This window comes from Helicoverpa armigera, chromosome 20 (genome assembly GCF_030705265.1).
Source record: "Helicoverpa armigera isolate CAAS_96S chromosome 20, ASM3070526v1, whole genome shotgun sequence".
Taxonomy (NCBI): Eukaryota; Metazoa; Arthropoda; class Insecta; order Lepidoptera; family Noctuidae; genus Helicoverpa; species Helicoverpa armigera.
In genome coordinates, this window is record NC_087139.1 from 7,910,785 (window position 1) to 7,936,079 (window position 25,295).

The 25,295-nt window shown below is 37.9% G+C and overlaps 5 protein-coding genes across 11 annotated transcripts; 3 read left to right on the forward strand and 2 right to left on the reverse strand.

Annotated features, from left to right (window-relative positions):
• The first annotated feature begins 166 nt into the window (after window positions 1-166).
• Window positions 167-3,291, forward strand: LOC110376433 (electron transfer flavoprotein subunit beta). The gene is made up of 6 exons (XM_049848920.2): window positions 167-360; window positions 884-1,042; window positions 1,260-1,418; window positions 1,928-2,008; window positions 2,518-2,658; window positions 2,987-3,291. Exons 1-6 carry the CDS (start codon window positions 310-312, stop codon window positions 3,155-3,157), a joined length of 762 nt encoding a protein of 253 aa, XP_049704877.1. The 5' UTR covers window positions 167-309; the 3' UTR covers window positions 3,158-3,291.
• A 378-nt stretch (window positions 3,292-3,669) lies between these two features.
• Window positions 3,670-11,651, reverse strand: LOC110376440 (DDB1- and CUL4-associated factor 10 homolog). Of its 7 annotated transcripts, none has more exons than XM_064039693.1 (11): window positions 11,219-11,651; window positions 10,359-10,472; window positions 9,530-9,899; window positions 8,987-9,142; window positions 8,696-8,755; window positions 8,416-8,573; window positions 7,234-7,348; window positions 6,702-6,766; window positions 5,148-5,273; window positions 4,664-4,814; window positions 3,670-4,497 (listed from the first exon to the last, which is right to left on the reverse strand). In XM_064039693.1, exons 1-11 carry the CDS (start codon window positions 11,443-11,445, stop codon window positions 4,222-4,224), a joined length of 1,818 nt encoding a protein of 605 aa, XP_063895763.1. In that variant the 5' UTR covers window positions 11,446-11,651; the 3' UTR covers window positions 3,670-4,221. The 7 variants fall into 7 exon arrangements, with proteins under 7 accessions (XP_063895763.1, XP_063895760.1, XP_063895761.1 ...); XM_064039690.1 differs by having other exon boundaries at window positions 6,702-6,784; XM_064039691.1 differs by having other exon boundaries at window positions 7,234-7,363.
• A 272-nt stretch (window positions 11,652-11,923) lies between these two features.
• On the forward strand, window positions 11,924-13,858 carry LOC110376442 (ubiquitin-conjugating enzyme E2 J1). The gene has a single exon (XM_021334911.3). It carries the CDS (start codon window positions 12,085-12,087, stop codon window positions 12,835-12,837), a length of 753 nt encoding a protein of 250 aa, XP_021190586.2. The 5' UTR covers window positions 11,924-12,084; the 3' UTR covers window positions 12,838-13,858.
• Window positions 13,859-14,579: 721 nt separating this feature from the next.
• On the reverse strand, window positions 14,580-16,924 carry LOC110376439 (eukaryotic initiation factor 4A-III). Its single transcript, XM_021334908.3, has 5 exons — window positions 16,527-16,924; window positions 16,102-16,437; window positions 15,620-15,842; window positions 15,239-15,493; window positions 14,580-15,071 (listed from the first exon to the last, which is right to left on the reverse strand). The coding sequence occupies exons 1-5, from the start codon at window positions 16,675-16,677 to the stop codon at window positions 14,819-14,821; spliced, it is 1,218 nt and encodes a 405-aa protein (XP_021190583.1). The 5' UTR covers window positions 16,678-16,924; the 3' UTR covers window positions 14,580-14,818.
• Window positions 16,925-17,350: 426 nt separating this feature from the next.
• LOC110376415 (protein hairless) lies at window positions 17,351-23,595 on the forward strand. Its single transcript, XM_021334880.3, has 3 exons — window positions 17,351-17,992; window positions 19,499-20,959; window positions 21,072-23,595. The coding sequence occupies exons 1-3, from the start codon at window positions 17,818-17,820 to the stop codon at window positions 21,098-21,100; spliced, it is 1,665 nt and encodes a 554-aa protein (XP_021190555.3). The 5' UTR covers window positions 17,351-17,817; the 3' UTR covers window positions 21,101-23,595.
• Window positions 23,596-25,295: the final 1,700 nt, after the last annotated feature.

Here is a 25,295-nt window from a genome sequence, read left to right on the forward strand (position 1 = left end):
CAGCTTTTTTATAAAACGAGTACTTAAAAGACTTGGTCTTTTATCGAAAATGCGGTTCGGAGCACCTCTAACCTAATCGTAGCACAGCACTAGCAGTGCCAACAAGACAAGATGATAAAAAAATTACATTGGCAACACTTGCGTCTAAATGTCATGCTAACTCAAAAGACTCGGTTTCAGGAAACAATCAAATTCTAAAAAAAAACATCTGGACTTCGTACTTTTGTTGGAAGTTTTTCATTTGTTTTTATTAAAATTAAATTAACTTGTGTTATTTTGTAGTAAGATTAGTTCATAGCACAAATAAAAATGGCCCGCGTTTTAGTTGGAGTCAAGAGAGTTATCGATTACGCCGTAAAAGTAAGTTTGTTACGAGAGCAAAGGTTACTTGTTGTTTAATTTTCAAGTTTACATCATTTAAATCAAATATAAAGTAACAAATGCTAATTACAATTCCCTTATTATATTTTAGTTAGCGTTTCAGTGACATAAGTTCTTCAGTAATTAAATATAATAACCGTGTTTTTTCACCAAAGAGGTACCTACCCTGAAACTTAGATTCGTTATCATCAGTAACCTTGAACTGGGCACACAAAAACTGTATAGTGATTAGATGTACAGATATACACGCCAAATAATCATAGTTTTACATAATTGATATTGTAATGGAATAATGCCAATAAGATCATGATGTAAAGACTTACAGTTGTGAAGCCAAATATACAACATACATTACATATTTTCAATTATTTAGGTGGCTAAACAGAAGATGATAATGAAAATAATCATGAGTATGAACACCCATATAGCTATCCATCTAGCTTAAAGTTACTTATTTAAAGTATTTAGAGCAAATATAGTAAAACCTCCTTTCAATTTGTAGGTCCGTGTGAAGCCAGACAAGACTGGCGTGGTGACAGATGGCGTGAAGCACTCAATGAACCCGTTTGATGAGATCGCTGTGGAGGAGGCAGTCAGGATGAAGGAGAAGAAGATCGCCAGTGAAGTCATTGCTGTGTCCTGTGGACCTGCACAGGCCCAGGTACTTAATAATTCTTCTTAATAAGAAAAAAAAAATCTTTTAGTATCATCCATTAAATAAACCTTAACTATTGAATCAGAATATAACTGATTCCCATTTAGCTTGTTCCACATACAAAATGTAAGCTTAAGTAAAAATCTGCAAAGTCAAAGTTAAATCATTTATTTCATTTAACATCTAAAATTCTTGCCTAGAATTCAATAGCTGTGTTTTCTAGGAAACCCTAAGGACAGCTCTTGCTATGGGAGCTGACCGTGCTATCCATGTGGAGGTGGCTGGAAAAGACTATGAGACCCTGCAGCCCCTGCATGTAGCCAAGATCTTAGCTAAGCTGTCCAAGGATGAGAAAGCTGATATTGTCATTGTTGGCAAGCAGGTCAGTATATTTTTTTGAGACCCCTATGGGTGGAGTGTAAGGGAGTGTCATACTTTTTAACCATTAAAACCCATCTTGTTCCTTCTTCATCTCCCCATTAGTTACCACTTCTTTTGAACCATTCCGCAACCCCTTAGTATGTATCTTGAATGTTAATGAATATGTTAAATAGTAGCTTCTTCAGTAACTTTATTACACTAATATTATTTCTGTTTATAAACTAGAAACTAAAACAAACAACATGTTGCTTTGCCATTGACACTTATTTATGGAACAGTGTGTATAAACAGTGTATTGTCAATGTGGGAACAAACAATAACATGTGTTTAGTTACTATTATTGATATCTTACAGTGTTTGAATCAGATCATTAGAGTATACACATTGACCATGTTCACCAATCTAACTAGTGGCTGTTGGAGCCCTAACCAGCAAAAAGTAATTTTAATTACAAGAAGACTTATAGAAATGTATGTACTTGTAATAAAATATTTTTGTGTGTGTTTCCAGGCTATTGATGATGACTCAAACCAAACTGCACAAATGACAGCTGCGCTGCTGGACTGGCCACAAGGCACCTTCGCTTCCAAAGTGAGTATACAACATTTCTTTTTCGTATTCCAAACTGCGGTATAATCATTTAAAATATAGGTTTTGCAAGTATTTTTTTAATAAATGCTTTTAATAAACACTAAATTCCACTATAAATAATTTCATCATCAACATCATCATCTCAGCCATAGGATGTCCACTGCTGAACATAGGCCTCCCCCCTTAGATCTCCACAGATACCTGCATCCAGCGTCTTCCGGCGACCTTTATAAGGTCGTCTGTCATAATGTCATAATAATTTGTTACTGTAAAAATATATCGTGTTTTTTTTACGCTAGCGGATTTGATAAGCGGGTCGCTCGTATACGCGCAAGCAAACAATTGACAACAATACATGACTGTCGCGCGTATGATTTTTCTTCACGCAAGAAAAGTCCGTCAGTGTGAAAGCGCTGCAAGAAAAGGAGTTAACTTTTTCACAGGGTATTTTAGCAGGAATAGGTTTCGCATATTATTATATTATACCCACGTCATACCATAACTTTCAGATCGAGAAGACAGACGCTGGTCTGACGGTGACCCGTGAGATCGACGGCGGTCTAGAGGTCATCAAGACGAAGCTGCCGGCAGTGGTCAGCGCCGACCTGCGACTCAACGAGCCCAGATACGCTACCCTACCTAACATCATGGTATGTAGTACCTACAACTTTAATACACTGTACTATTTCAGCATTGTGGTATGGTAGAAATAAAATAGGAATGAATAGTACACTCTAGCTGAGTAACACTCTAACCAATCAAATTATTTTTTATATTAAAACATTAACCTACATATAAACTAGGTGTTCCCATATCGCGTAGTTGCGTGCATGCGAAACGTAGTTCAGTACCTTAAGTCCGGGTATGACCATGCGTGCCTAGTCTGAACATGGTTTTACGGTGCAATTTAGTACTTTAATTACCAAAACGAATTATCTTTAACCAAAATTTGCTGTAATAAATCAATCATTTTTACAGAAAGCCAAAAAGAAGCCGCTAAAGAAGGTGACCGCCAAAGACTTAGGTGTAGACATCGCTCCTAGGATCAAGGTAGTGTCTGTAGAGGACCCGCCAGTCAGACAGGCTGGCTCTGTAGTCCCCGATGTCGACACCCTGGTCGCCAAGCTCAAGGAAGGAGGCCACGTCTGAATAACATTGTAAATAGCGAAAATCCGTAATAAGAGTGTGTTCAAAATCAGAAATATATTTATAACACTGCGATTTTGTATGAACGTTTGTAGATTACATTGTATAAATTGTTAAAATACATTTTTAATCTGTTATTTGAAGTTTTCATTGTTTAAAAAAAAAAACGATCATTTAGTCGCCTCGTATAAAAATGTCGCAGGTTTTGGTTATGTTAATTTGAAGCATTTGTATGAACAAAGTTACCACTTTTCAACATTGCTCAACAACGATGCCATGATGTCGTTGATGAACGAACGAGCACACGTCTCTCAGACGGATCCATGCAGGTTTTATTTTAATTATACAAAAGGAACGCTGTTATCTCCGTACTGGAGATGGGCGCGATAGTACCTGCGACACAGTTTTTAACTATACAATCAATTTGTAGGTACTGTATGTTCTGTTTAAATAAAGATTTATATTATATTCATATATATGTAGAAATCAGGAGATGTAAAATAAAATACGGCAAATCGATAAATTAAAGTTTATTAAGTAACTGCATTATATCTCATTTGAACAGGCGCTCAGGCAGTCAGGCCATAAAAGTCAAGTCGACGACTTCTCGTATTAAATTACAAAGTTGATACTAGATGTGGTTGATATAAATATCTAAAACTATCTTCTACGATAGATTTTAAGTTGCTTGATTTACCTAGACAGAGAAAGTAGCAAACATCCAATTACATAAACTTTTATTCAGCCTTATTTTTAAATTCCTCATATTGTTAACTTTATTACACGTAGCTGCATTTTTAAGATCTAAATACTAAACACTGCGAACATGAAATGCGGTGATGGCTAGTTCCTTACCGGAGTAAGGGTATACTTCGATCATAACTCTGTAATACTCTTAAGTATCGAGCCTGTTCCTTGCAAGCGTCTATGTTCATCGCCGCTGGTCGTACCTACTCGGTAACGCTGTGTACCGGAGACCAGCCTTCGTGTCAGAGCTTGGCCAGCAGTGCAGTGATAGCTGAACAACAGGCAGTTATAACATTCACTATAAGTACGTAGAGTAACGTCTAGTACAGGGACTCTCCGCTGTAGGGTTGGTGCCACACGATCTTGCCTTCGAGGCAGCCGGTGACGAGCATGTGGTAGCGAGGGGAGAACTTGGAGCTGACGACGAGGTCCTGATGGATGCCCAGGCTCTGGCCTACTTCCACCATGGGCCGAGGTCCGCTCAGCTCTTGTACACAGCTGGATAATTCTCCACATTCGTAGTTGAGCGCTAACAATCTCATCCCCCGACCAAATGGTGAGCATACGATGCGCCCGTCCGCTGAGTAACACAGTTCCTGTAAAAATATACCAGAATAAAAAAAACACACTAATCATCAGCACCTCAGTTCAAATGACAAAAATAACACATAACTTAATTTCTGGCAAATAGTGTGTTTTCAAAATCTCCAAGAATCGATATTAATCAGGGGCTAAACAGCAGTTTCAAGAAGTTTTGCGTACCTTAATAAATCCTTTTCCTTCATTAGTCTCCTCTATATAATAGAGCAGCCTGTCTTTGTTCTGTCTGATGTTGCTTTTGATCATTTCGTCGTCACTCGTGCTCGGGCTGTCACGTGGCGGCGTGTGTCCTGAAGACGATGGCGATGTACTCCTGAAATTAAGACAGATACAATTTTATTTTTCTAGTGCCCCAAAGTTGTGAGAAAAAAACTTTCAATATTTTACCAATGTGTTTAAAAATAATCATCTATTCCAGTTGCATAAAAATAGATAAAAAAAACAGTTTCAGCTTGGCCAGCATCTAATTACATATAATTTTAATATAATTATAATATTTATGATATAATTCGGCTACGTTGAAATTTGCGCATTTTGTATATGTACAAATACTATATTAGAAGCTCTTACCAGCTTAGAAGCATCAGCTTAATTACATCTCGTCGTCTATAATGAACCAACTTTTAATAATGCATCAGGTTATTACCTGGGCGAGTCTCCATCCCCGTGTCCAGGCGAGAGCGAGGGGGGCAGCGGGCGCGCGGGGGGCGGCGTGATGCCGGTGTTGATGCCCGTGATGCGCTGCATGTTGAAGTTCCGCCTCACCTGCCCTCTGGGCGCAGGCAAACAGAGTGGTAGACACGTGTCACAATATATACCTAACAACGCTCTTGTGAAAAGCGAAGCCAGTAAGTCTAACACCAGTCTAACCAAGCGGTATTGGGTTGCCCTGGTAACCGGGTTGAGAAGGTCAGATAGGCAGTCGCTTCTTGTAAAGCACTAGTACTCAGCTGAATCCGGTTAGACTGGAAGCCGACCTCAACATAGGTGGGAAAAGGAGGATGATGATGAACGCTCTTGTGAAAAGGTCACATAAATTGCATGTACCATAGAAGTGAAGCAAGACAGTGACAAATGAAATTGGGAATGATGATGACGCCGATTGTCGGCCACGGAGGCCGTTCTTATGTAAGGATCAGCCAGCTTCGAGGGACATTGGTGCACCAGCATTGCGTTGACAAGATGACTGATTCTAACTAAAATGATAGGACTTGAAATGTGGGTGATTATAACAGAGAAATATCCAGACTTCTGCAATTTCTATGATGAATTCTTAATACCGTGCAAATATCACGATTAATGATTACAGTGAGAAGTGATGGGAAAACAATGTTTGTTTTTATGCAGATACAAAAGCTGTTGATTCTTTAACTCCACTAATAACAGTCATTCACACATTTTTGCATTTATAAAGCGTTGTATAATATAGGGTTGATGCAGATATACTGTTTTGCCAAACTACAATCTTGTGGTCAAATACCCAGATTTTATAATAATTATGTCTATTGGTTCTAAGTATATTATGGCGTGTTGTAAGTGTGATATTATCTACATATAAGTACCTATGTAGAGGTGGGGGCGATAGTAAAATGTTAAGCTAAGAGAGAAAATTGAAGTTCATCTATTTGTACCAATTTACCAATAGTTAGCAGGGGGAAGTCATTATTAAAAATAATACATTAATTAAAAATAATAATAAGGGATGCAAAGCCAGACAGACATCGAGAATATTACCATTAAAACTACGTGGTGGTCATGTCTAGTGCAATAAAACAAGAAGAAACAAGGCTAGGCTAACTACGGCCAACATTCCATTCTATTTGATGGTGCAAAGTTGGAAATGACAATTTTGTGAAGCAGAAACACAGCTAAGTAGAGATAAGTTTAAATAGGTGCAAAAGCGAAAGATTAAAATGCTCATATCATGTATAAAAAGCATCAAATTGACACTTACTAGATAGAATAAAGATTGGCTTTTAATGCTAATCTAAATAAATTTGTAAAGGCCTTTTGAGACCTAAGAGGTTTTTGCTGCCACTGTGAGTAAATATTTGCAAATTCGATGTTATACATAGAGGAATAGTGAAATCTTTTGTGGGAACGTGACCGCTTAACCTCGCAGTTTTTTTACTTGGGTAGCAAATACCGCTTAGGTCTGACCAGGCCTTATTACGACTCATGCAGGGTGCGGCAACCTCACCTGTTGTACATTTCCTGCAGAATTCTCTGCTGTTTGATCGTGATAGCCGCCTCCCAGACATCATTCTGTATATTAGACAGACCCTGGAGAATAGGCTAGTGTTGACATCTCGGTTATACCTAACGACAAGTCTGACGCCCTTATTCAATCATACTTGTCGCTTTGTGTATCAACACTACCTGTTCGTGTTATATTTAATGCGATGGCGTGAGACAGTCACTTGCTCACTCATTCATTTTGTTAAATAACAAGGGGCGAGACTGGCTGTTAGATATAGTGAGATGCAAAATATTTTTTTTTTTGTGTATAACTTTAGTACTTTAAGACTTAATATATTCAGTTGTGGTAGAAAATGCCCTATAACAAGGCCTAAGTGGGTATCAAATATTTACATGATTCACCTAACCTTGTATACTCATTTCAGTATTAACATTTTGTTTGGATTGGACTGGAAATTGAAATCAAATGTCTACCAACACCATGTACCTATGGTTATCATGGTGTAGTAAGGTCTTAGAGGAATGGGGCTTACCCCAGCGAGGCGGGAGGGCTGCGGCGCGGCGGGGGCGGCGGGCGGGTCGCGCGACGAGCTGGGCCCGGCGGCCGGGGCCTCGCCCTCCCTAGTTATTTGTATGTGAGTCATCGCCCTGCCGACAAACGGACTGATCTTTATATTATATACAGGGTTCTTGGTTAAACAATTGCTATTCGATAAGGGTATATCTATTTTTGGCAACTTCTACAGCCATTCTATGGGCAAGAGCAAAGGTATTCGATTTTTCTCAGTTCCAAACCTGTATACAGTTCAGGTAAGAAACAAAAGCCAAATCCAGAGAGAGCGACATAAAGGGGTAGTTTTACATTAACAATTAGGTACTCTGTTGACATTAGCGAAGGGGTCATTTGGGTGCAATAAATGATCGTATTATACCCTCGACGGATTGCCAAGGAACCAATAACGTTTTCTGACTAACTGCTGCTGAATACAACTAACCCGATCCACAAAAGGTTATTTGCATTTTTGAATCAGTAGCGATCGTTAGAGTTTGGATAACTTTGTCAGTCGGTATAAATGGTTAAAGTGTGTTTCCGAGGGTATCCAGAGTAAAATCGTATTAGGTAAATTCAATTGGTTAATTCTCTGACCTTTTTTAAAACAATCTAATTCAATTATTAATTCATTAGAGGCCTAAACTGGAAATTCTACTGAATGCTGAAATTGAGTGTGATGTAGCCCTGCACCGCAATTTAAATTAATACTTGTATAATTTGTTCTGTCTCAATTTTATACTCATAAGGGTTATACTTAAATGCAAAAATGCGTAAAATCAGTCATAGTGGAGATTAAGAATCTAGGAGAATAAGGTCCAGATCTAGTGAATGCGTCTCTTGCGAACTGCGCAGACGCTGAATATGATCACGAAGTGCAGATATCCAGTTTTCAGGAGGCTTGCGAGAGGCACGCGAAAAGGCCTGAGAGACTCACCATAATTTACTGACTAATAGTTTAAAACTTAGTAAAAAAACTTGCAGAATTTTTTAATAATATCGATGTACATTGTACATCACTACCTTAACTGTATGAAAAATCTGTAGTTAGTTAAATTCCCTGCATGAAACACCAAAAGTACCACCAGCATTATACAATGTTAGTGAAGAATGATGATTGGGCCATGACCATGAAGTATGTAAGTCAAAAAGTTGCAATACTCACATGGGGTTGACATGATGCCGGCTGGGGCGGAGCGAGCGCGGGCGGCGGCGGGGGGAGGGACGCGCGGGGTACGACGTGCCGCCCAATGACGGCGAAGTGTCCCGCGTGCTCTTGTCGCTCGACTCGCTGATTGGCTGGATGTCGTGGATGCATGTCCACTGACCAATCATATCGTTAGAATGTTTTGTACTTCAAAGGATGAATATTTAAACTAGTTTGAATAAATAAATGACTTTAAGTAGGAATTAGACACCTACTTGTGTCGGAAATGTTGTCTTACCTCTGATTTGTCATCGTGACTGATATTTCTACTCAACGCACTCCACCCTTGAGGATGAATCTGCAAAAATAATAATATTCAATTAATGATAAAACTTTACTAATTACATTGAGATAAGGTATTATCATTGAGGTTATTGTCTCCACACAGACAGGCAGTTATCAAAAACTATCAAGATTTACTGATGGCTGGATAAAAAATTTGTTTATGTAAAGCTTATTTAGACTGCACTGGTTTTATTATTAGGTCTAGACTAGCCTTAAATATGTTTAGTTCTAAAATCCTTATTACCTGTAAAGCACTAACAACTTCAGCGTCATTGCCCTCAGGGAAGTCGGAGACGAACTCGATGCGGTTCTCCTTGCGGCTGCTGTCGAACAGGTGGTCATACATCGCCGCTATGGGAATCTGCTGCTTGCTCATTTGCATCAGCCTGTATAAATTTGGCTGAAATATCAACAGTCATGTTTAGTATAGAAAATATTAGAGTATTAGAAATGGTGAAGGTAGTTTTTGCTACATTTTTTGATGTTACGAAACAAAGCGGGGACTGGGTCAAACGTCCGTACTTGTGCTTAGAATTTGATGCGGGCGGCCTATGAGTTTGACGAGTACTATATGTATAATAGGAGCACCTGGCTAACAGATTTATATCGTAGTATGTATAGCGAAGAAGCTAGAGTCAAAGATCTTCAAGAATTTATTTGGACTTTATAATAAGTAGAAAAGGAGACAAATATGACTACGACAACAATTCTGGGCTCTTCTCATGTATAAGAACGGACATACTTTTTTCTAAGAGTTCAATAATTTATCACAATAAATAACACTTACCTTAAATCCATTAAGGTCCTGTGCTAAAGTATTTAAATTCAAGTCATGTATTAAAACAATGAGTCCTCCAGTTGTGCACATAACCATCTGCTTTGCATCCGGAGACAGCCGACATCGCATCAGGCTTGACGTATGAAAAACTCTTTGGTAAACCAAGTTGTACTCTGTATATGAATTAATATCCCAAGTGTATATGCTACCGTCCAATCCTGATGTGACCAACAGTTTGTCTTTTACTGAAAATTCTATATTTTTCACCCATTTGGAGTGACCTAGTAGAGATCGTATCTTCTTTTTGAGGTTCCGAACATCCCATAGAGCGATTGTCGTGTCGTCAGAACAGGTCGCAAACATTCGTCCGTCAAGGAATCTAAAAAAATAAACATTCTTAATTTTCAAGTAGGTAATCAAATTCTGACTTCCTAAAAAGAAGGATGTTCTCGAATCAGATGCTTTTTTTTACAAAGGATCCTAAAGATTTATAAGTATGTAATTAAATACGGAAATAATTTTTATGCTCTTCAAAATATTACAAATTTTAAATGGCCCTGGCAGTTTTAAAAACAATGGTTTACATATGAACTGCAAATGTAATTGATAAGCTACTGCAGTTAGTATGTATGTTACACTCATTTTAGTTCATTTTCTGATAAGGGAATAATTGTATCATTACAACAACAGATTGAATTGTAAAACTAATGATCTTTCATCTACTTTTTTACTCATAAAGATCATCCTTATAATATTTAAAATCTTAATAATTCAATACTCTTAAATCAATCAATAATTTATGTTATAGTTTTTTTGCCTCATTTTTGATATTACTTACTTAACACAATTAACACAGTCCGAGTGTGCTCCATTTACCGAATGTATCTTCTCATGCGTTAGTGGGTCAAATATTTGTACTGACTTCTTTTCACAGGCAGCCACCAGTAGGGTCCTAGAATATTATAGAATTTAATAAAAAAGAGGTTATAGAAGAAATAGTTCTCATTTGAACATTAATTTGTTGTATTAGGTATATTTTACTCTATACTCCATGTGAGTAAGCACTGAACTAAATAAAAATACATATGAAATAAATAAACTACTGCCTAAAATATAGATTCAACCGATAAATTAACAGTTATTGAGTTTTAACTACATTCTGTTTTTAAAATGAGTTTTTAATTAAAAAGTCATACCAAGTCTCAAATAGAGGATAGGTAGTAAAAATATTAATTAAACAAAAGTTTGTGTCCTAATCAGCTTTCAATAAAGTCATCGTTTTTTCTTAAATATAGCAACAATACAATTTGTAGTCTGTGAACTCCTTGTAGCAAACCATAATTAGGCATTCACTAATTACAAGAATGATTCTATTAATAACATAAGACATTAGGTTGAGGAAAATACAATCAACCACTGTATTTAGCTTAAGCATGTTATTATGCATTTGTTGTGGTTTTACAATAATGTTAAGATTATATAGTGACGTTTTTAAATTTCTTTTTTAATTAAGTGCCTTCAATATCAGAAAAGAAACCTTAATTAAAAAAATTATCAATCAGAAATGAAAATTTCGCATTGCAAGCAAATCTAATTATTTTGGCAACTGTATTGTATTGTAAGAACCCCATTAGTGCAAATTAACAAGTGATACCTCAGTCAAGGCTAATGTGTGTCGCTCTAACGCTGCTCACTTACCCTTCCGGGGAAAATTCAAGGTTGAAAACGCCTCCAGTCGGCAGACATTTGTCTCTATCGGCGTCCCAGGACGCGATAGGTTTCATACCGCAGTAAAGACTTTTTGCAAGCGCGTCACCTGCCCCTATAGAATTTTGGTACCCCATCTCACGCTCCCTTATACGGTAAGGGTTAAATGCCGAATATTTCGCCATGAAAATCGTATTGTCTTTGTTAATGTTACCCATCTTGCAATAATCACACAAACGCTGCTCACGATTCAAGAGATTAAGTACTCGACATTACATTACAATAAATGCACATGGAGATTTTAAACCACTCCGTATTTTTACATAATTGGTTAATTTTATTAATAAGAGTTAAGAAATAATACACCGCGCACACTTTCAATATTCTGTTTTTGACACAATGTTTTTTATCAGTATACAAAAGTCAAAAAGACAGGCACAACGGCACAGTATATATTTTTTACCACAGATAGGCTAAAAACCTTCAATTAAAAGTTAATTAGTGTTAAGTTGGAATATTTGCAGCTTAAGCTAGTCATTCACGATTCACAAGCTGATAAATAGTCAAATATGTCTTATATGGAACAAAACAATAGCAAAAAATAATTCCAAATTGTAATTTCCCACAACACCATCTAAACGAGACGAGATCTAAACCTTCAATCTCCATGAATGTAGACAGCTGCTACTTGACAGTTGACAATCATTTTTGACAATTACTGTAGCCATATCCAAAAGGATTTGTTATCAAATTTTCTTGTGATTACATCAATAACATACGTGTACCTCTGGCTAATAGTTGCGTCATTTTAATTATCATACTGTTAGTGGTTCCCACCGTTGTGTATTCCATAGAAGATGGCGGAAATAAGTGAAAAGTATAACACGAAATGTCCTGGTGTGAAACGTCTAATGAGGGAGGCGATGGAATTGGCCGAGGCCACAGAAGAATATTGCGCGCGGCCCTTGGAGGACAACCTTTTCGAGTGGCATTTCACCGTACAAGGCCCAAAAGGTACAGATTTCGAGGGTGGTATTTACCATGGTAGGATATTGTTACCCAAAGAATATCCTATGCACCCGCCTCACATAATACTGTTAACACCCAACGGAAGATTTGAAGTAAATAAGAAGATTTGTTTATCAATTTCTGGACATCATCCAGAAACATGGCAGCCTTCATGGTCTATAAGAACTGCCTTATTGGCTTTGATTGCATTTATGCCAACTCCAGCTGAAGGCACTATTGGCTCACTTGACTACTCTCCAGCAGAACGTAAAATACTTGCTAAGAAATCCGTTAGTTGGGTCTGCTCCCAATGTGGCGAGATCTCGGCTTTGCTGTCATCAACAGCAGCCAAACCAATAACTGATGAAGAAAAGTCAGTTTTGAACCAAATAGCATTTAAAGCAGAGGAAGAGCAGACTGCTAAGCCACCTGAAGAACCTGCACATGAGCCGGAACCTCAAGTACTGGAGTCATCCGAGCCCACCAACAGTTTCTTGGATCAGCTGACAGAAGTGCTGGTAGCACTACTGGTGGGAGCTATTGGAATTTTTATTTACAGGCGCTGGAATGCACACTATCCTACTTCTGAGACAGAGCTGTAACTTTGACAGATTTTATATACTAGGGCCTAAGTATAATTTTGAAGTATTCTCAAGTGATGACAAGTGATGCATTGCATCCTCTTCTTTTGTAAGAGATCATATTAACAAATTGTGGTGTTTACATAAACAACTATGTTTATCAAAGTTTTAATTTTATGTACCTTTTACATATGATTTGTCAATTGTGCCTTAAGATAAGGATATAATACTTATAAGGCATCCAGACATCTCGAAGAGAAAATAAAATTACATCGCTCCTATTGTTTTGTGATTGCTCATGGATAATCTTCTAGTTTACATTGTTATTTATTATTTGTTGAATATCAAGAACATGAATGAAATTAAACAGCTATTCAATAGTTACATAGTAACTGAATATGTTTTAAATTTATTGATATCACTCTTGCCAAATATTATGAAAAATGATCTTTAGACCTTATGATCTCTTTGCAATCAATGTGGCCTACTTTTACACATTGTGTCAATAATAAATACATAATATTAAGTCCAAATATGCTATGTATGTAAAGTTTAGTTTTACCATTAACACACTATGTATAATACCCGTTTATACCTTAATATGTATTACTGAGTATTTAAACAATGTTTCATTATAATGATCAATGGCCTGCCTAATTTTTCTGCAAATAATTCAAACATCATTAAATGTAAATGTTTATGGTATGATCTATCTTTAACTATTTTTCACAATTACTAAATGTAATATAAGTTATTGTTTTGTAAATTAATGATGCACTTGTGGATAGTAAATAGTACACTAGTATTGAGAACAGGCTTCAGTCCTGTACTGGTAACATTCCAAGAGCTTAGCTGTCATGTATTACAATAATCTTTTGGAATATCATTGTATTAATAAATAAGTTTTTGTTAGTTAAAATTAATGTGTGATAAAATTCATTTATATTTAAATATGTGTAAATTATAATAGTTGTAACATTGCTTTCAAAAATTCTTTGTTGCATTGTTAAACTAACATAAACTTTGTAAATTCACTACATAATTGGTGTAATTATTTAAATTCCTTATTTTACTACGAGTAGACTAGCTTCTGCCCGTGGTTTCACCCGCCTGCCGAAGGCGATGTAGGCAAGGGCGAATTCAGAGCTGAACTACTAATTGAACTTTTCCCGCGGCTACACCCGCGTTCCGTGGGCTGCCTGTACAGGTATAAAAATATGGCGTATGTTATTTGGAAAGAGTTTAGCTTTCCACCAGTGAAATAATTTTTCAAATCGGTTCTGTAGTTTCGGAGCCTTTAGTATGTATTAGCAAGTTTTTCTCTTGAATGATGGTAGGTTAGTAGTAAATTTTCGTAAGTACACAATCTCTTTTTTTTAGTTCTCAAACTAAGAAAAAAATCAACAAATTGCCTTTGTGGATACATTTTCACAATTAAACAAATTGGACCACCTAGTCTATATGAACGCGATACAGTTCGATTCGAAGAGTGTTCAAAGAATGTTTTTTGTTATATTGTGCATTTGACGCAAGTTAGGAGGTACATATGAACAATACCAACGCAAACTAGAATTCGGGGTTACACAAATTATACCTTATGTATAATTTTCGCAAAACTTTATGCAGGCTCGGAACAATGTGAAAGTTGCGGCGCAGGAACTATTTTTAGGTATCGGCGGATTGCGAAGGTGCGCGACGCGTTTGAGCCACATGCGTACTTGTGCTCGCTCACTCAGTGTACACAGGTTGTACAATAAAACACATTTTACTTTAAATTTATTTATTAAGATATTATACCAAGATACATCTAGAAAAAACTTACAGAATGAGTAAGAATAAGGGTGCTGTCAATTCCTTCACCACTGTGCGTCCAACCAGCATGTAAGCATATACTGTGCAGCGGTGTGCATACACTGTGTTAGAAAAGTGAGCAAATTATCACCTTCCTAACCTAGAATATGCAGTAAAATTAAATTTACAAGTTAATGTAAAGTTTAATCACTTATATTAAATCTGCAACATTCATGGGCATCTCATCAATTTGGGTAGAGTAGTACTGTTCAATGTCTCTCAGGATCCTGATGTCATCTGATTTGACGAAGTTGATGGCGACACCTTTGCGTCCGAACCGACCGGACCTACCGATCCTGTGGATGTACAACTCACGATTGTTGGGCAAGTCGTAGTTGATGACTAGTGACACTTGCTGGACATCTATGCCTCTCGCCCACACGTCGGTTGTGATGAGGACACGGCTGTAATACATAAATGCTGTGTTAAATATATATTTTCACTTTGTGGAATTCAAGTGGTTCTGAGTTGTAATTAGTTTTAGTTAAAGCATTTAACTAATAATTATAGACATCCCTTCAGCCATTTAGTTAACAATGAAGTATCTAGTTGTATAAAAAAAATTACATACCTTTGTCCAGAACGGAACTCCTTCATAATATTGTCTCTCTCCTTCTGAGGCATATCTCCATGCATTGAGCTCACTGTAAAGTTAGCTTCTTGCATCTTCTGTGTCAGCCAGTCAACCTTTCTCTTAGTGTTGCAGAAAATCACTGCCTGGGTGATGGTCAGCGTATCATAGAGATCACAGAGTGTGTCAAACTTCCATTCCTCACGTTCTACTGCTACGAAGAACTGCTTGATGCCTTCCAGTGTCAATTCGTCACTGTAATTATATAAATGTTTATGTAAAAAGGTGTACATAATATTGTATAGGATTTTTTATATGAGTTGTTCTTTAATTGAATCAATTTAGATACCATATATTAAATACAGTTAGTTGAATACATACCGCTTTACCAAAATCCTAATAGGATCAGTCATGAATTTGGAAGTCATTTCCAGGATTTCATGGGGCAGTGTAGCAGAAATGAGCACAACTTGTGTGGCCGGGGGCAGGTAACGGTAGACATCGTAGATCTGCTCTTTGAAGCCCTTATTCAACATCTCATCAGCTTCATCAAGTACCAGCATTTTGATGGATCTTGTTCTTAATACACGTCTCCGAATCATGTCTGAAAAGTTTTTATGTTTGTTTAATGTGTAAGAAATTTTATGTTGCATAGTATGATGAAATAGACAAAGTTTGAGCTGTATCAATATTATAAGAGCACAAGTTATAGGAACTTGTACATTCAAAATATTCATAACAGAATAGTTAGTCCAGTAGAATCACTGTATGTTGTGCAGGTCATATGATCATATTATTATTGTTTGTTGTGATTATTTAATTTGATGGACTAGACTAAGAAGACAAATATAAAAAAAACTCACCAAACACTCTTCCGGGTGTTCCTGACACAACATGTTGTCCGTAATCCAGCTTCCTGATGTCCTCACCGAGGTTGGTGCCACCAATACAAGCATGGCACTGGACATTCATGAAGTCGCCCAACGCGAGGATAACCTTTTGGATCTGAGTGGCCAACTCACGGGTAGGCGACAACACGAGAACCTGAGTCTCACGTAACGTAGTATCCAGAGACTGCAGGATGGAAATTGAAAATGTCGCGGTTTTTCCGGTACCAGACTGAGCTTGAGCTATCACATCTCGGCCTTTAACAATCGGCAATATACTTCTTTGTTGAATTGCGGACGGCTTCTCGAAACCTGTAAAAATGTGAAAGTAGGTGATGTATGCGTGCGTCAAATCGAATAATCCAATTGTTTCCATTTTATCGTATTAACTTTTAACTTACCATAGGTGTAAATTCCTCGCAGTAACTCGTCCCGCAATCCCATAGAATCGAAAGTTGGGATAACTTCAACATCTTCACTTGTGTCGAATTCAACATTCGACAAATCTTCCGATATTATTTTCCGATTATAGGAAACTTCAGACGCAGTCATCTTGATCGACAATTATTTAAAATGTTCCTGATATCCTATATTTCCTTTTAAATACACGTGTAATTAAACAATCACCACAATATTTTGAAGAAATCAACGAGGTTGGAATTCATACTCGGTCAAGCAAGCAAACAATGTCCGTGTGTCAGTCAGACATGTTTTTTATTCTTTAGCTCTTTCTAGCAGTACGCATCTAGCATACGAGCAAAAGAGAAAAGTATAGAAACAAAATTTATCACCAACATGGCCGCCGGTGTTAAAATTACACAGATTATATTGAGTATGCAGAAATACAGATTATATACACGAAGAGGAAGTTAAAAGATGATAATTATTTTCAATCTTTAAAACTGATAAAATAATCCAGGCATCCAATATTTAAATAATTCAAGTAATTCGCGTTACTCAGTCTGAAGTCAACAAAAATAGAAAACAACATTCATATTTAGATACACATGTATTCAGAACACGTTATTCGACAGTGAGAAAACTGAACTCTATTTCGTTGTATTTTTCGTTGTTGATATTTCAGACTTCTTTATTTTAGCATTGAATTATCATCCGGATGATTTTGATATGTATTTTTAACCTTGAGCTGCAGTAGAAATCCTGGCTTGCCTGTGATAAATACATCATGGTTTGTAATTTCCTGTCGGCAGCAACAACAAAACGCCAACCGACCATTCAGATTTCGAGTTTATTTGTGGTCAAAAGAACGATCATATATTTGATTTTGAACGAATCAAAATGGATGCTGGGTGTGAATGAACTATGTACTGAAAAACGAACAGCTTTTTATCGAGTTGTGTCGTGGGCCCGATTTTAATTGGGAATCCGGCGTCGCGATTTTGTTTAGCCAATATTTAAACAGTGAGAAACGTAAAGTGTTTTACAAAACAGGATCGACCGCAATATCGTTCAATTCAGAAGTCACCGTGTCGGTAATGTGTTTATACGAAAGATTTGGTGGAGCCCACAATCCGCAGGTGGCATTAGGATGAGGACTTTGACGGATATATTTTATGTCGATCCGAATTCGCGAGTGTTTGGTGCGTCGGTGTTCCCTAGTCTCGGTGCGACATGGCGAGGCTGTTCGGACTGAAGTGTCGCTCGCGTGATGTATGAGCGGTCAGACATGAAATGCATATACAGGAAGGAACAAACACAACTCTGACAACATGTACCAAAATGACAGAGGAAGTAGACAGAAGACATGGCGTGAATGGTAACAGCAGTAGTAAGGGTGCTAGTGAAGATGCTCCTGTGAACAGTTCTGCTCTCACTGCTACTGGTGGGAGGCTAAAGTTTTTCAAAGGTGGGTGTCTGTGCTGTCGTACACTGCTCGTAAATACGAGAAGAGAGTCCCAGATGGTAGTTAGTCATTCAGTATGTTACCTGCTAAGCCAGTTAGTGTGTTAAGAAAAACTAGAAAGTCATTCATGCTCTGATAAGCCTACATAAGCACATTTGAGTGAGCCGTTGCCAATTGTCTGAGCACAGCTTCTGTGCTATTGTTGTGAGTTTCGTAAGAAGCTATGGTCACCGTAGCGGAAACAAACAACTATTTGATAATGTCTTGGTGAATTATTATTATTTGGACCAGTCAGTGTGAAGTCTGCTATTAGAACTGTAGTGTCATGGAATGTGGATGTAATAATAGTAAACTAGATATTTAAATAGCAACTGTGTTCAACATTTGCTTTTCTTATAATAAGAAATTCTGTATCAATTCTTATTTGACAGGTATTTCTCCCTGAATAACTTATTTCTGAAGTGTCCAAGTATGCATAACTATGTTTATTTTGTAGCTTATTTTGCACTTAAAAGTTTAAGTTATAATGTTTTATATCATTCTTTATATCAATACAATACTTGGGTCATTCTACAAAACAATACAACTAATTGAAGACTATTTTAAGTTGAAACTCAATTACTACTTAATATTGATCTAATATTAAAAAGCATTTTAAAAATTAAAAAGCACGGAGAAGGATTAATGCTCAATCCTTCTCCGTGTGAGAGGAGGCCTGTGCCCAGCAGTGGGACGATAAATAGGCTGTAACTAACTATTAAAAAGCAAGAACTCAATTGTGTCAATATAGTACTTTATTTGTCTTGCACCTGTTTATTGTAATATTTTCACTTGAGCATTTAACATGTTAATCAGGTGACAGACAAGTGAGTCTGCTGCTCTATCACTTAGCAAATATAACTAAACAAACACAATGTTTAGACAACAATAAGTATGTGTACCATACATTTGATGATTGACCTTTGTGTTCCCTGTTTCTAGTGTTTACCAATAGTCTTTATTAAATGGCCATGTCTAATGACTTCTAAATAGTCAAACAAACAACAGATCAACAATAGTTTCTAAACATTTTATCATAATAATAGTCAGTACCTAAACGTAAAGTGATAATGATTGTAAACCACTTAATGACACAGGGATTACTGGATTAGTTAAGTAATTATCATAAGTGTAAGTGGCTGATGTGGCTGGCACTTGTGATTCTGAAATAACATTTAACTGCTGATTAGGTAATTTGATGTTATCAGGGATTTAAGGATTTATTAAAGTGCTTGCTCATTACGAGAAGCAATCAGATAGGTTTATTTGAGCAACAATATTGTATGTTGTTATTAATAAAACTAAATCAATTATAGTTATTGCATAAAAGTGAGAGGATTTGTTATATCTGACTGATTATTTTTATAGTTAACTTGCCAATATGTGCCGACTAGTATTCAGCTGTCTATGTTTATCATATAATCTCTGCAACAACAAGTATCATCAAAGTGTGTATGTGTTGTTTTGCAGATGGAAAGTTTATCTTGGAGTTGGTGCGCGGGTGCGCGCGAGAGGGCGAGCGCGCGGGCTGGGTGTCGGTGCCGCGCAAGACGTTCTGGCCGCCCGCCGCCGCGCCGCCCACGCCGCCCGCCGCCGCGCACCCGCCCTCCGCCTCGCTGTCCGTCTCCGACGACAACAGCTCCGTGCAGTCCTCACCCTGGCAGCGCGACCACTGCTGGAAGCAAACTGCCCCACGCAGAAACATTTCCAAAGAGTTAGCCATGTACTATTGCCGACCCAGCACGCTACATACCGCCGCTATTGAGGTCGCTAGCCGGCTGAAGCGAAGGAGACCGTATGACACCACTCACCTGGATGGAATGGTAAATGGTAGTAATTCCAGGAAAACTCTGACCAATGGAGTCTGCGACAAAAAGAATGGTGACGTCGGCTCGCCAGAGAGCAGGGGTTGTCGAAGCGAGGATGTCGTTGATGGCGCTACGGCCAAATCGAAGACTAACTCTGACGACGATCGGTGGACAGAATACGATCGAGAGAAATACTATCATATGAAACTAAAGAAACCGTATCAGTATCGTAAGTTAAGGGTGTATAAAAAGACGAGACCGGCGTTGCGACGCAAAGAGTTGACGAAAACGATAAATAAGCTTCGAGAGAGGATCTCCTCCTTGCCTGCGCCCGTCAACGCGAAGCTAGCGAACTGCAGGCAGGAGCACATGATGGTCTCGCCAAGAAAGCGCATCCTCCGAGAGCTGGAGCGAGTAAGTCTTGAAGATCAGGGGATGAAGCGGCGAGCAAAAACCGTGCCGGCGCTCAGTACAGCTTCGTACCCGCCGTCGCCGGGTCCCAGTCACACTGCGCACAAGCCAGCCGTAGAGACGCCAGTGCGATCTCACAATGGTACGGCGCCACGGAAGGAGGCACCGAGTCATGTCTCCAAGAACGTCAGCAGTTACAGCATACACTCTCTTTTGAGTATGCCAGATGACAGCCCGACAAGGAGGTCTCCTGAAGCTAAACGGTCGCCGCATTCGCATCCACCGTCACTGAAAACCGAGTCACCATCCAGCGTGAACTCGCCAGACTTGAGCCCTTCGCCGGACAACTACCGCTACAGGTACTCCGCGCTGATGGGCTCGCCGGGGCAGGGCGGGCTGGCGCGTGACTCGCCCACGCCGCCGCTAGAGATGGCGCGGTACCGGGCCGCCTACCCGCCGCCCACGTCGCCGTACGGCGTGCGGCAGTGGGGCGGCGTGGGGCAGTACCGCGGCTCGCCGGCGCGCGAGGAGTGGGGCCGCGACGTGGCCTACATGTACCCCTACTCGTACATGAGCCCGCACCTGTACCGCACGCCGCCGCCGCCGCTGTGGATGCAGTACCCCATGTCGCCCGGCGTGCCGCCCGGGCCCTGGGCGCCGCTCGCCATGCCGCTCACTAACGACCACATACCTAAGGATGAACCCACTTCAGGTCAGTTGCATTTGTATTCTGTGATGACATTGTGATACCGTACACATTTATCATTAATCATCAAATTGTTTTGAATGTGTTTGCCCAATTATAAATTATCTTGTTATTTCAGATTTGCCGCTCAATTTGTCGAAACACTGAGGTACAACGGCGCTGGCGCAAGTCTGACACGTGAGACTGAACACACAAACAAACATTGTTTTAATAAAATCGGTCAATTTCACTCCGCCGTGCGTGACATTACACCGGGTCCCGCCTTGTCATGTGCTACGTAAACCTTTCACGTGCGTTAGATATATGTATCAAGTTAACGAACACTATAAATCTACGTAGCATATAAGCGAAACATCAATATTCATGATTTAAAAAAAAGTATATAATGATACTAGTGGAAGACAAGTCAACGGTAAGCTTGTTGTGGTGTCATGTCGTCAATAAAATTGTCTTATGAACATTCCACTGTCACACTCAACGATTGGCGTATATAAAAGTCCAAAAACTAGATCCCACCTAATCCAGCGTTTGTGATCGCGCTGATGCGATTATGTATTTTATATATTGTAACTGTAGCAAATATCGTTTGCAAGCTCGCAAAAATATTTTTGTATAGATTGTCGTTTTCCGACTGAACGCTCTGTTCGGGGATCTATTTACAAACTAATGTATATTACACTGAAATATTATATTTTAGTATAGATGTATGTATGCAGAGTCATGTGTGTATTTTCATACGAAATATTTGTACCTACTGCGAGTTGAATATTTTAATATTGGCTATTATTTTAGGGTAAGATTCTAAGATGATCTAAATAAACAAAATACAGTTATCAATTGTTATATTATAAATTCAGTGCCTTGGAAGAAATGAAGATATTAAGATCATATTTAATTATAAACGAAAGTATTACGGAAAATCCTGGCTTCGTCCAAATTTACTACATTACATAACACATAGGTACTGCTTATATTCATAAAAAGTAAAATTTTATACAACATAATATTTCTTAATATTGCTACTGTTCCTTGTTCATTTGCAAAATTCCATATGTTTATGTTCGATCTCATTATTTAATTTAGAAAATAAAATGAGGTAAAGACTACAGTTTTGGGAACAAATTTGGATGTGTGTTTATGTAACATGTATAAAAATAAGAGACATTGTATATAATTTGTGAATGGTGTATTATTGATGGAAGTTCGGGGCGTAGATATATCAGAGCATTAATCGTTTACGACTTATCAGTAAGGAGTTTATTACCTTCAAATAATTATTGTAATTGTACAGTATTTTTATAACGAGTATTTTATGTTGTTTACGCTGAAGACGGGAGTGTTGTAGCAGGAGCGTCGGAGGTGCGCGGCCGCGCGGCCGCCTCTCGCGTCCCACAGGCTTTGAGATTAAAACGTAGAGCTAGGTTTTACTGCAATTTTAGTTGAAGTATGGGGTTATGTATTATAAGAACAGTTAAATGACGGTAAGGGACTGACTTCTGATGTAATATTATCATTAATGGAACTGTATAAAATAGTTATATAACCGAAGGCCTACTGTAACGATTGTGTTGTCCTCCAACTAAGTTGATTTAGTGTAAATGTAGCTATAATACATCCTGCTCAATTTAACTCTTGAGTAAATATAGGGAACAACTTTATTTCAATGTTGTGGTGTGCGTTGGAGCAAGCTGTATTTTTTATACTAAAAATTGTGTGTTGTAAAAATAGAAGTTGATTATATGCTATCCACTGGTCCATTAATCTAAATATTTTATGTTGTGAGTAGCATATATTCGACAGACCTTTGTCGCCGCAATAAAAAGATTTCTTCTTGAAGAACAAAGTTTTGTCGTCGTGTTGATGTATTTTCGTCAATGAGCCTTTTCTGCTTTTTGTAGCGACACGATCCCAAAGAGTAATAAATTGTAATCATAGTACCTTACCTAGCAAATGTTATAAATTGGCACAGAAAACAAATATCGATACTAACAACAACCATATAAAAGACCAAGATTCTGTTTGCCTGACCGCTTAGTCAATCTTGGTCTTTTTCATATGTGAAGAAAAATACTGTAATTTTATGTAGAATTAAATGTTCAATACGATTTTGCTGTGTACTGCGGTGGTTGAATTGAATCGTTTAGTCACCATCATCATGTTTTGTACTAAGAATGAAAGAAAAAACAGTCAAGTACATTTGAGTGCCATTTGACAACGCGACAACGCTATTGAGGATTTTCACTTTATGTGGCTGACGTGAAAACTGCTGCTAGATTTATGCATGCTATAATATGAAAATAATTCACAGCTGCGGGCTATCGCTGGTTCCACTAAAGAGTTTCTTCTCACTGGAGTTGTCGTAACAAGCTTTTATTTAAGTATATTTTTTTATATGGATTTATAGAAAATGCAGACTTCTCCTAACTACAACATTGTTTTACCGCTGTTTTAAAAATGCTAAAATATTTTTCTACGCGATGATGTAACACAAACTTGAAGTATGTGATATTGCTTTCAAATGAGACGCGATCATGCAGGTGTCTTAAAATCCCCCTAAAATCATATTTATCATACCGAGAAATAGTTATTATCCATTTATATTAAGATGTAGTTATTACTCGAATAAATATAACTTTTTAAAATCGTTTTTTTCTTTAGTTACCTTGTACCAAGTTTCAGTTTTACGTAATCTTCTTTTTCATGTGTTAAGATAAAGATATTGTAATGCAGTATCTTTTCTAGGGCTTCCAATCCCGGGAAATATTCCGGGATCCCGCATCATTTTTTAGTCCCGAGCGCTGATCCCGCTCGATTTGCGGGACTATAAAAAAACATGCGCACGACCATTCACTTTACAAGAAGAGTTGGAGTTAACTATATCATCAGCATGTAATGTAATTTTCCTGTCACAATCTCGAGCCAACAGTCTCGAATCCATCATGAAAAAAGAAATTACTCTTTATGAGTCCGGAGGGTCAATGGGGAAATATCTCACATTTACATATAATTCTTTAAAAGGAATACCACCGACTAAAGTGTGGAAGCCGAAAGAGCATTCTCTGCTGCTGGCTATATTGCCTCTAAAATACGCTGCAGTTTGGCAGACGACACTCTAGATATGCTGTTTTCCTCGCAAACATTTCGAATAGAATGATAAAAAAAATATGAAAGAAACTAAATAATTATTTATCATTCAACTGAAACTGTTTTTTTTCTATTGTACTTGATTGTATTTTTATATTTGATCTCAGAAATTGAAGTGTAATTTGATTAATTTATTGATTTAATTGCCTCACATAATATTTCTCATAATTATATGCGGGATCCCACGGGATTTGAATTCCAATTCCCGCTCGGTAACACCCTTTCGTCAACACTGCTGACGATCGGGAAAAAAAAGTTTCGTTCGTTCAGTGTTGACGAACGCTGGTTTTTATACCGGGATCGAACATGGGGTGCGTGCGGGATTGGAAGCCCTAATCTTGTCGCCAGTTGCTTCACCAGAGCCATGATCTGCTTAGCCTTTCCCCAACTATGTTGACTCCGTTGGAGTCAGCTTAAAGAAAAGATAGACAACGTAGAATGTAGGTATGACCTTGCGGGGAGCCTACTATGGAGACTTCGTTGTCCTTCTGTCAGGCTGTATCTCATGAATCGTGAAGGTTAGGACCAAATGTCTACTTCGAACCAGGCCTATATGTATAATGAAATTGTAAGTGAAAAAGTGGCATAATTCATGCCAGAAAAAACCTACGACGAAACAAATATTTTCCTGGATCCCGAGATTTGAGCGCCACATGGGAGTACGACTTCACTTATCCCTGCCCATAAATGGTGGCCTAATACTTTCTCCAAATTTTCATCTATTTGCCCATAAAATTCCATCAAAATCTCTACAGCAATTAACGCTTGAAACCGAGATAAAATTATTTTTTAGAATAACACAATTACCTTTCTTAAGACAGCAATCGTTGGCCTAGCTGAGGCTGGTTCTCCATCTATTGCTCAATTTAAATTTATTGTAATGTTCATGTTTCAGTTTTTATCATGGTGTGATTGTTTGTAACGCTTGTAACGACAGTAGGGCTTTACAATTTCATATGAGGTGGTAATATCTATTTTCAATAAAATGTACGAATACTACAAACTTATTAGAATTTGGTCTATTTTTGTTTAGATAACTTAGCCTTCTTAAACTGTAGTAGTATACTTATTTACATGATCTTGTGATTTTCATACAAATACATAATTATGAATGCGTGGTAATCTGAAATGTGTTACAATAGTGTTTGTGGGGCATGGATAATATGGATAACCTGTGTTAGTAAATAAAACCAACCTA